Below are 12,067 nucleotides of genomic sequence, written 5' to 3'. Positions count from 1 at the left end.
ATCGATTTTTACATTTTTTCTATAACATTGTTTTCCATTCACTCCATGAGCCAGCCTAATTTTCTTTCTTTTTGTTCTTCACACATACACAATACTCTGTCCCATCTCCACACCTTTGTACTGTCTATTCCTTTTGATCAGAATGAACTCTCATATAATTCTTCTCTCTTCCTTCAAGATTCAGCTCAAGCTCTATTTTCCACATGAACATTCTTGATGCCATGAACTATTAGTGCCTATCCTCCCTAATTCTTGTATTTAGCATCCTTATATTTATGTTGTACCCTTCTGGGCTTTTCTTTCTTTTTTTTTTTTTAAGCAACTTGTCATTTTCATTACAGAATTGGTTTTCCAGAAATTGATTATTACTTGCACAGACTCCAGAGGGTACACTGTAAATGCTACTCATAACTCTATGACTTGTAAGTCCCTACCAGTATACTTCATAAATTGTTATCTAGTACATGAAATTATCTTTTAGTGAAGGCATTTATTAATATGGAAATGTAAAAATAGTTGTCACTAAATATTTTCCTTATATATAATATAATATATTTCCTTTCACAAATATCCACAGTGTCCATGGGAAGAATGGAAAAACTCTAACATAGTGAGATACACCATTAGGGAAGAAATATGATTGAGACAACTTACTTCTGTTGTATTGTGTGTCTTGATGTTCTTTTATTATTTTGAAAACTCATCATAATTCTTGTTTGCCAGGTCTAGCTCTCTGTTGATTGATTCATATTTGTTAGCTTATGTTACTTTTCAATTCTAACCTGTTTTCCTAATTGTTTGAGAAATTTGTATGATTTTTTTGGAACACCTTAGAAAATATTTGAAATGATCTATCTATATCTTCTCTGGGTCAGCTACATAGTTTCATAGAGAGAATGCCCAGTTTGGACAAAGGACAACTCATCTTCATGAGTTCAAATCTAGTTCAAATTCATACTTACTAGTTGTGTGACTAGTAATCAGCTCATACTACCTCTTTGTATTGTGTTTGTCTAGATAAATTCAGTATTTTATACTAGTTAAGAATCTCCACATTAAAGTTATCATTTTTGGAGTGTGTGAGACAATTTCCCCCCTCTATTTCTTCCTTCAACTCATGCACTAACTGATGAAATCTTGATCTACTGGATGGGATATTTCCCTCTTTATAAGTTTCTGCTAAATTCTTTGGCCATCAGAGGAGCAGAGAGGATATTTTCCCTAACCCTTTTTAGAATTCTCCTTGACAAAGGGCTCCTTAAACTTTTTGAACTCCTTACGGCTTAAATATTTAAATACTTCTGGGACATTTCTAATTGTTGGTTCAATTAAGTTGTTCCCCTCTAACTAAAATAGAATAATGTGCTTACTTTGTAAAGGGGTCTATGTGTGGCCTCAATTTTATACTTAATCTAATATCTTGCTACATAAAAATCTCATCATCTGTGACTAATTTCTGTGACCACATCAATGGAGTGTATGTGTATGCTTTGGAGTGGGGGGAGGGAATCACAGCTCTTCCTTTACTTTTATCTGTATTCACTTTTCTTATATTTATTCTGTATTCTTATACAAATATTGTACATTACTTTTATTCTATATTCTTGTCTCTGTCACTAGATATGAACTCCTTGGGAATAGGAACACAAAATTTTTTGTTTATTATTATTATTAATTGATGGATGAGGCAGAGAGATTTAGGAGTAAGAGTACTGTTTTGAGACTCGGGAAACCAACACATTTCTAACTTAAATGCTTTCTTGTTCAAATTAGGGTCTTAAGATCTAATTAACTTTGATCATAACCTGTGCAATCTCTAAAGTCTTTCAATCTTGTAAATCTGTGAATCTATGGTATCACCTCAAAAAGTGAGTTCATAAAAGAAAATGCAATTTCCTTACAGAGCAATTAGTACCTTGAGAACAGGAAGTTTCATTTTTGTATCCCAAGAACCTGGCTGAGAGATTGCACATAGTAAATACTTAATAAATACCTATTAGCTAACGAATGGTTAGCAGCATAAATGACTGCTGTTCATTCATATCTGACTTCATGACCCCATTTGGGGTTTTCTTGGCAAAAATATTGGAGCGGTCTGTCATTTCCTTCTCCAACTCATTTTATAAATTAGGAACTGAGACAAATAGGGCAAATGACTTACCTAGGGTCACACAACTAGTAAGTATGAATTTGAACTAGATTTGAACTCATGAAGGTGAATTGTCTTTTGTCCAAACTTGGCATTCTCTCTATGAAACTATGTAGCTGACCCAGAGAAGATATAGATAGATCATTTCAAATATTTTCTGTCTAAGATGTTCCAAAAAAAATCATACAATTTTCTCAAACAATTAGGAAAACAGGATAGAATTGAAAAGTAGCATAAGCTAACAAATAGGAATCTCTCTTCTTTCAAGGCTCTAGAACTATTAATTAAAATAATTAAAAATTCTTATAACACCTGGCAATGGCAGAGGTGCTAGTTCATAAATGGTATTGGATTATGGGTGACATATCTAAATAATGAGATGTGAAGGTCTGGGTTCAAGAACTGTGTCTGAAACTTACTGTGTGACTCTTAGTCATTTTATGTTTCTGATGCTCAGTTTCCTGATCTATAAAAAAGGGAAAAGGGAAATAATATCTATCAACTTTGATTCAATTCATCAAACATATGAAGCATCTGCCATGTTCTAAGCATCACGCTAAGCCTGGAGGATACAAGAACAATAACAAAAGAAATAGGCCCTGTTCTTAAGTAGCTTACATTCTAATTTTCAGAGTTCTTGTGAGAAAAGCATTTTGGCAAATTACTGTAAAAAGTGAGTAAAACAAAAGGAAATAATATTTTCTAATGAATTAATAAAAATAATTAAATCCCATGCACATTATGATTAGAATGCTAATCCTGTGAAGATTCATAATTGAGAGTGGTAAGACAATTCCTATGATGAGAAGTCAGAAAGTCATTTGTCTATATCAAGATGTCTGTCAAGAAGTACTAAAAAAGGAACAATCGAATTTAAGATCAATTAATTTGTTTTATGTTTATATGCATATCTTCTTGATATGCAGAAAAATTGCTTATAAGTAGACTTACATATAATGAATTCTTTTGATTTAGCATGCACCTGAATCCTTGAAAACGTAGCAATTTCATTAAAATCTTTTGAGCTTGCGAATGTATGATCACATCAAACTAGGTGGGGCTGACTCAAATATGGCTCTGTGCCCTTTTTGATGTTGATCCTGGTGTGTCTACACCCCCTTGCACCTGCCTAGTTATGTCACTGGTTAAAAATATAGCTAGTCTGTTCAAGGTTGAAAATGATTCATTTCACATTCTGAGAAAATTAAAAATCTTAGCCCAGGGCAAAAGTCTAGGAGCTATAGTAAAACCACTAAAAATAGAGGCCATGACATATTTAGGAAATAGTACAAAGACCACAAAATTGGGCAAAAAAGCTTTATTATTCTTCCATTTTAGAGTAAAATTGGTGATGTCAAAAACATTCAAGAACCAGTTTAAGAATAAAGCATTTATATGCAATACCATAATCAACTTGAACAATGCCAAACCACCATGTGTGAGAGGGAAAGAACCAGTTATAATAGTTTTAGGAGCTCTTTTGAAGACATTACAAACTCATTTAGTTCTGTCTTCTTGTAGAGGGGTAATGCTTTGTATTATTAAGAAGCTTCTAATGGAGCTGGAAAAGATACTCTGCTTGACCATGGTATTACCTGGCAATAAAGGAAAAAATCTAGAATTTCACACACAAATCATGGTGCTGAAAACTGCAAGCTTAATTCCCAGGTCTTTATGAACTTGAACCTGAATCTGTGGATACAGTCAGTATAAACATACCAAGATAAACTTAGAAAAGTTACAGAGAAGAGGAAAATGTATCTCTTGTTTCGTAATTCATTTTTAGAGATGTACATTAAGATAAAGTTTTTTTTTTGGAATAGATCTTTATATTCTATTCTTACAAATGAAGATTATATAGTATTCAGTAAGAGAAATGGTTCCCCCTCTTGTCTCCAAGAATTCTAAGGAGGAGAAAACTATCTTCTGAAGAATTTGGAATGGAGGAGATTTTGGAAGAAAAGCAAGGTGTGTAATGGTGGAAAGATATGGAAAATGGCCTATATTACACATCTTGCATTGACTTTGTTTCATTTAAAAGACACAAAGACTGTGATGAAATAGTTCATAATCTCCAAAAAAAGCTTGATTTGAAAGTATTTTTCCTTTGGCTTTTTTCTTTTCAGAGAGGTCCCCTTTTGGATAGACTTTGTGTTAGAGTGAACAACCTGAGCAAAAATGAGGGCCATAATATACCAATGTCATGTACAAAGGATTGTAGACATTTTTTCCCCATTAAAAAAATTGCTGGTTAGTTAAGCGCCCTCATGTGTCTTCACATGGCAATATTTTAGGGTTTTCCCCAAGAGCATATTACCTATCATCTTAGGATTGTTACAATTCTCAATGATATTTTCTGCTTTCTCCTCTCCCTCTCATGCTTTCAAAGACACCCACAAAGCTCTAAGTAGGTGCTTAAAACTCTAGGGTCAAAAATTAAGAAGGGCTGGTTTAGTAGGTCTTGATAGATGCCTTATAGCACAGGATGGTAGTCAAATATGGGACCAACGGGAGCTTTATTTATAGTTTTCCAATGTCAAGGCCAAGTGAAATGTCAACCAGTAGAATGATTACTGAGGAGATATTCAGCAAAGAAAGAGGCACCTTTAATAGGACAAAACACCAATATCTTTTGCAGGAACAAAAGGCATTTCCAACAGAAGTGTTCACCTTGTTTAGTTTTTTTACCCTGTACAATTGATAAAAGGCTCTGTATGTTGATAGAACACTGTTTAACTGAACTCTTCATGGAGGTTTGTAAGTCTGGTCAGGGAAGGGAAAGAGTTAAATTTCAGTTGGAAATGTCTAAGTGATGCTCAAACATTTATTAAAAACTTTGGTTGTTTGTTACAATTGGAAGCATAGCAAGAGAGTACCTGCTCTGAGACTTGAGGAAGGGGTATCTAGTCTAAGAGAATATCATAAAACTTTTGACATTAAGTTATATTCTTTTGGAAAACCCACCCGTTTAAATTTCCCAAACTTGATATCTTTTTTTCCTTTTGAATTGACATTCTATTTAATCAGTAAGCCTATGATTTATGGTATATCTGTTTTTGCTCTTATTTGGGATAGCTTTGGAAAGCACTGGCCTCTTTCAGGTTCTGAGGGCATGGAGCAGGACCAGGAGTACTCTCAGGGGCCTGAGAGCTCTTTCTCACACGGGGGGCAGATTTCCAGTAACAGCCCCATGTTGCTCTCTGTGAGCAGTAAAGAAACCTTAAACTCCCAACTGCCATTCATTTGGTTTTTATGCAGCAGCAGAGCTGCTGTGACTTACATACAGGAAGCTGCCAAGTGCCCTGCCTACTGGCTGCTTCATGAACCCCTGCAATTTCGCACACGCACACAGAGCCACATGCACATACACGCACATTCTTTCCTTCATTCTCACTCTCTCTGCTCTTGAGTTCTGCATATCCATGGAACATTTCAGGAAAGCACTCTCTATCTTGTAGGGTAAGATTGTTTTTGGTTTCTTTCTCTTATTTGTAGTCCTAGCTTGGTTTGAATGCATGCACCTTACTGTTTGGGTCAGTGTCTGCAGCTAGAAAAGAGAAGAGAATTTGCTGCTTGTGGTTTAACATGTGTGTTTTGTGCTCTCAGGATTTCTTTGTGTCATTCTCTTAAATGTTGCAAATCTAGATTCTGAAGAAACAAATATTTTTGCTTATACTCTGAAGTGCATTTTAAAACAATGGAATTAGAGTTCATTGGAGCTAAATAAATTATTTGTAGAAAAGTTGTTTTGCAAAGTAGTTGGAGTTAGGCATATGGAGAAGCACCTGATTAACTTTACAGGTTTTTTTTTTAACCCTTCCTTTGCCAACAGTCTATATTTTCTAAATTCATTTTTGTGTTAATGAAAAATTAATGACATCATTTCATCCATAATAATTTATTGAAGTTTGATTTTGAAAGCATGAATTGTAGTCTATACAAATGTGTTAAAAAAACACACATCTCTTTTGATGTTAAAAGAGACACAATTAAATATAGTATCTACATATACTTGTATACCTTTTTTTAAGAGATGGGGAAGGTAAGAGAAACAGTAATGAGCCAAATGAAGGGTTTTAGCCTCCTAGAAAATAAAAGAAAAATTTAGAAGTAAAGAAATATCAGAAGAATGTTGGTAAATGCTACAACATACTCACCATACCTTTGTTTCAATTATGGTTTCATTTTCTGAGTTTTTACTCCAGCTTGCAAGCTTTTTCTGTTTTTTCTATTTGACTCAAATAGTTGCTTTATTATTATTTTAAAAAAATTTTAATAATCAGGACATTTGATTCTAAGAAATACTGATAACCAGTTGAATGTCCTAGCCAAGGTGCACTGAGAAGAATTATTTGGAGAATCAGAGAAAAGTACTACCGTATTTTAAAATTATATTTGTTTAATCATCTATTCAGTACAACACATTTTCTTCTACTAAGGGCCTGAGATTTCCTTATGTGGAAATACTATATTTTACATGAAGTTTTTTCACATTTTCATAGCAGAGTCTGAAGAAGTACAAACTTGCAAGAAAATATATGTGAATATTTGTGAGTTGTCATTCATAAGAAAATCATTTAGGTTATGGTGGTGAGTACTACACTCTGTAATAGCAGATGAAATTAGACCTGGAAGAGACCTTAGTGATTAAGTAGTCCAACTTCATTCGATGGATAAGGAAACTGAGTTCAAGTCTCAGGCAGCACCAATATTTCCTAATAAAAGTGACAATTAAGTATTCTCTATATATGTATATACACATACATACATTCATGCCTATGTGTGTGTGTATATATATATTTCCATATATATATAATATATATAATATATATGTATATATATATATATATATAATACATATTATAATCCTCTCTCTTTTCTTTCCTACAAAGATGCCTCCTATCTTCTCCTTCAGGGGCTAAATATAGTCTTGCCGTCTGTGGCTGGCTGCATAAGCAACCACACATCCTATTCTATCTGCCATATCTTGGTTACAGAATAAATCTTACCCAGGGTCATTTTCTGTACACACTACATATTTCTAGAAAACATGAGAAGTGATTCAAACGGAGGAAGAGATAAACAGAGATAGATTTGGAGCCTAGTAGGGGGCAGAAGGCAATAAATGAGAAAAAGCTGACCATTAGATTTGTCTTCCCTCTTTGATACCAAGTTCTGTTTTTCTTTAGCTACCTTTGGGGGAGTATTAGCGGCTGTACTCTCCCCTCCCCTTATAAAATTCAGACTCAATTAAACAACTAATACTAGTAAAGTAAAGTTCAGGGAAGCAATTCTTTGGGTTCTCTCCAAAGTGAGTTGTGCCTGGAGTGATGTTTAAGCCAATGTCAGTGCAAGGCAACAGCTTCTGGACAGTTTCCAGTACCTTTGTAATGCTTATTAGCTCAGATGAGGAGTAAGTACTTAAAGTTAGAAACTGAGAGTTTTCTGAGTGCTGCCACCGTGCATTTTTACTCCGGCTCAAGTAAAATACTTGGGGAGAACCCGAGAAGTCATGCTCTGCTCTGGGACTCACTGCGTCTTGTCCTCTTTCTACAGGTGGCCCACCGGCTGCTGAGCCCACCGCTGCTCCGGGAACCAGTTATGCGCCTTGCTCGCTGCTACTGATCATGACCATGACCCTTCACACCAAATCATCTGGAGTGGCCCTGCTCCACCAAATCCAAGGTAATGAGCTGGAGCCCCTGAATCGCCAGCAGCTGAAGATCCCCCTGGAACGGCCTCTGGGCGAGATGTACGTGGACAGCAACAAGACAGGGGTCTATAACTACCCGGAGGGGGCTGCCTACGACTTCAACAATGCTGCAGCGCCGGTCTATGGCTCGTCCAATCTCACCTACGCCCCTAGCTCTGAGACCTTCAGCTCCAACGGCCTGGGGGGATTCCACTCTCTGAATAACGTGTCTCCGAGCCCGCTAGTCCTTTTACACCCACCGCCCCAGCTCTCGCCTTTCCTGCATCACCACAGCCAGCAGGTGCCCTATTACCTGGAAAATGAGCAGAGTGGCTATGCCATGAGAGAGGCAGCCCCCCAAGCTTTCTACAGGTACTATAGCCCAGACATTGTAGGGGGTGCGGCGGGGGGAGGGGTACTCGCCTTCTCTCTCTCAGTGTGAGAAAGAGCACGTGTGTGCGTGCCTGAGAGTGTGTATGTGGATGTGTGTCTTTGTGTGTGTGTGTATTTGTGTGTGTATATATGTGCTCGCGCGCGCCTCTGTACTTGAGGGGAAGTATGTTTTCTTCAGGCCGGGATCTAGAGTGGAAGGGGACCAGGAGTTGCGGGGCAGAAGAGGGAGTTCAGCGGCCTAAGGGTGAAGGCGGCTTATCCCGGAGCTCTGCCGAGAGAACTCAGCAGTTGTTCTGGGTCAGAGGTGCCCCTCTGAGCGAGTTTGGGCTCTAGCTAGAATACTCCTTCGCCCCATCCCGTCCCTAACTCCACCTACCTGGGCAGGTGAGGCTGAAACTTGCCCAGGCTCTTGGCTGGAGGAAGGAGAGGGAGAAGGAGGGAAACCCCGAAGGAGGGAAAGAAGGCTGCCACAGCCGCCGCCCGGGAGGTAGACAGGCAGCAGATTGCGCTTGGGCTGAGGCGAAAAGAGGGAGGAGATAGAAACCTAGACAGAGAGATAATAGAGAGACGACTGAATCAGAGAGACAAAGACAGGTATAGACAGAACCACCAGAGACAAGTGAGAGAGAAACTGGAAGAAAGACGGAGACAGAGAGGCAGAAACAAAGAGAGAGTCGGATATAGATATAGAGAGCAAGATAAAAAAAAATAACGAACAAGACTCAAGAAAGGCAGGGACAGAGACGGAGAACAGACAATAAACACACACACATACAAATACAGACACACACACACATACGAAGAAACAAGTTGGGTGGGTTGGGGGTAGTGGAAAAAGCAAGAAACGAGCGGTTTATTTTCTATTTCGTTTTCTAAAGTCAGTTTCTCTTCCTTGGCTATATTTTGAAAATCATATTCCCAGCCCCTTTCCCCGCCTCCCCGTCTCAACTCCTTCTCTGTGAGAAACAGGTCAGGAACCCCGAGTGCTTTCTAACCAAACAAACCCTTTAAAAACTGTATATACAAAGCACCAGTTATCTGGGGAGCGGGGGTGGTGGCGGCGGCAAGTGGAGTGGGGAGGAGAACAAAACCCAAATAAACATCGGGAACTGGGAGTTACTACTCAATGTTCGGCGCAGGTATTTGGGGTTGGAGGTGTTTGAGGTTAGTGACAGCGTAGATTGTGTCAGGGTACAAAACTGAGCGATTCCAAACTTTCCCCCTCCTCAGTTTTTCCCACTTCATTACTACACCGTCCTCATCCCACCCGGCCACAACTCAGTATTTTCGTGACAGTGTTGCCCTGATGGGAAAAACAAAACAAAACGGAAAAATGGAAAGAAGTTATACAGGTCTCAACAATTTGCTAGCTGCGAAGGTATCTGAGCCAATGTTGGAGCAGAGGATGCCATGTGACATCTGACTGCAGGGAATTTATAGGTAGCTTGTAACCAGAAAAACATGACCCACCGAGCTGTTCCTGATTTTTGTGCTCTTTGCTATTAGATAAGTAAGTTAGATTTTTGGGAACCGCGCACCTTCAGCTTGCCTGCTAGAGAGTGGGGGAAAAAAACCCAAACTCGAGAAAATGGCCCACGTGCAGCTTGGCGTTATGTAGTTTAGCCTTTTGCTGTTCAGTCTAAATCTGAGGAAGATTTTTTTTTTTTTTAAACATTTTGGTGGCAAGAACTTTTTTCATTCCTTTTCTTTGGGAGATTTTTCTACCTATACTTTTTCTAAATTGTTCTCCGTCCCCTATCCCATTTCATTTTTTGTTGCTTTGCCCTATTTCTAATATTGCCCAGATGTATTTCAGGTGAATGGATTTGTTTGAGAGTAGTCTGGGTCAAAATAACCCATAAACATTGCACTTTCAAGGAAGAAATATCCAATGTCCTCACTAAACTGTCAACTCCTCCGCCCTCAATCCCTTCCCCTTTTCCCCCCTACCCTCCAACCAATAAGACTAATGATGGAGTGGTTCTCTGTGCATCTGGACACTTAGGCACTGAATTTGGATTCCTGTTGTGTTGGGTTTCAGGATTAACTTCCTTTACAAGTGCCTGGACCAATTATTATCCTGAATTTTAGCTCTTTGGTTCAGTATTCTGTTCCCAGAGATATTTATGACTGAGGAAGAAAGGTTAAAGGGCAAGTGTTTCCCAATGGAAAAGCCAAGTTTTGGTATTTGGGGTGGTAGGTCTTTGAGATAATTGGCCCCTTTAGCTAAAGCCAAATTCAAAGGGATTTAATGTTCTAGGTCCAATGAGAACCCGATAACTTAAAGACAGAATTTATGGCATTATCTTCTTTTCTCTTTTAATGATATGTAGGTTACAGTTTGCTCTAAATATTTTAAGACAGGGTTACAATGGAAGAGCTATTGACTATTCTCTTCCCCATCCCCTTCCAATAAGAGAGCAAAATATATATGTGTAATTCTAAAGACATTTCTCTTCCTTCACTAGTTGGGCATTGGTGTGAGTTCCATAACTTTATTGTGGACTTCTGAAACTTTTGCCACTTATCTTTTAGGTCTTTTATTGTGTATTAAATGTCCTTGAATTTCAATGGACTCTGATGAGGCTGTACTTTGGAAGATGATGTTTTTGCCTTGCTAATAATTGGAAACTACACCTATTCGATTTTAGAGTTCATCTTTTACTTAAAATATTTACATTTTTCATTATCTCAGTAGCAAATACCAGTACTATTTCTTTCTCAGAACTATTCCCCTTCTCTAAAGAAATGTGTGTTAAATCAGAAGTTCTGAAGCTGGTTTCCATAAAGTTTAAAAAAAAAAAAGATTTGATGACTGAATTTCAATATAATTGATTTCCTTTATAATTCTATGTATTTAATTTGATGTATTCAAAAACATTATTCTGAGAAGGGGTCCAAAAGCTTCACTGGACTGCCAAAGGGGTCCATGACACAAAAAAGATGAAGAGCTTCTGTTAGAAATTCAGTCTTAAGAAGCAAAATTGACAATTAATTTTAAAGAACATTAAAAAAATCATTTATATTCGACAATATGTGGAACCTCAGAATTTATTAGTCAAGAAATGAGGACTGTTTATATATGTATTAATATAAATGGATAGGTATTATTTACATTATGTTTTCTTTAAAATATTTTTCTTCTGAAAGCTTTCCCATTTAAATTTTCATTGGTTAAAGTAATGGAATTGAGTTCAAACTCTTATGTTTTTGCAAGTAGTAATGACAATTTCAAAGTGTAGAGGGAGTCACCATTAGATGTCAAATGAAAACAAAAAATTCAGTCAATTGACTTGTGGTTTTACTTATGTAAATCCTACAGCTGTTTTGATTCATCCTATGTCTGTCCTAATAGATTTGACTGGATTTTTTATTCACCATTTAGACAAAGCCTGGTGGTTTTTATCACCAATCTAAAAACTGCTTTTCTCAAATGTTGAAAACAAAGGATTTTATGTTAAAGTATTGTGGTGTTAGTTCATTTTATTTTATCATACAGTTACGAAATAGACAAAAATTACAAGATTTATAATCTACTCTGATTTCTAACCTCTATGCTGAAAATTTATAATCTACTCTTTAGCCATAGTAATGACAAGAACAGTACTCATACTTATATAACACTTTGCAGATTACATATAATTTGCCACATAGCAGTTCTATGGCAAGCTGTGAAATATGATTATTATTCCCATTTTACAAGTGAAGAATCTGAAGACCAGAGTTGTGACTTGCTAGGATTTCATAGCTAGCAATAAATCTGGATCTAAATGAAATTTTCTGATCTAAGTTCAATAATGAAAGCTAGCCTTATGTATCACAAATATTAGAAG

The 12,067-nt window shown here is 37.1% G+C and overlaps 1 protein-coding gene across 3 annotated transcripts in view; it reads left to right on the top strand.

Moving 5' to 3' along the window:
- Positions 1 to 5,481: 5,481 nt before the first annotated feature.
- Positions 5,482 to 12,067, top strand: part of ESR1 (estrogen receptor 1) — a 345,878-nt gene continuing 339,292 nt past the window's right edge. The window contains exons 1-2 of one of the 3 annotated variants that reach the window (XM_031937618.1): positions 5,482 to 5,608; positions 7,706 to 8,213. In XM_031937618.1, coding sequence (XP_031793478.1) covers positions 7,777 to 8,213 — 437 coding nt within the window. In that variant the 5' untranslated portion in view covers positions 5,482 to 5,608; positions 7,706 to 7,776. Of the gene's footprint in view, positions 5,609 to 7,242; positions 7,563 to 7,705; positions 8,214 to 12,067 lie in introns of those variants that run through there. The other 2 variants (XM_023503274.2, XM_031937617.1) reach the window with 2 other exon arrangements.

This window comes from Sarcophilus harrisii, chromosome 4, assembly GCF_902635505.1.
Source record: "Sarcophilus harrisii chromosome 4, mSarHar1.11, whole genome shotgun sequence".
NCBI lineage: Eukaryota > Metazoa > Chordata > Mammalia > Dasyuromorphia > Dasyuridae > Sarcophilus > Sarcophilus harrisii.
The sequence above is the reverse complement of the archived record's forward strand: the minus strand, read 5'-3'. Positions and strand labels throughout refer to the sequence as shown.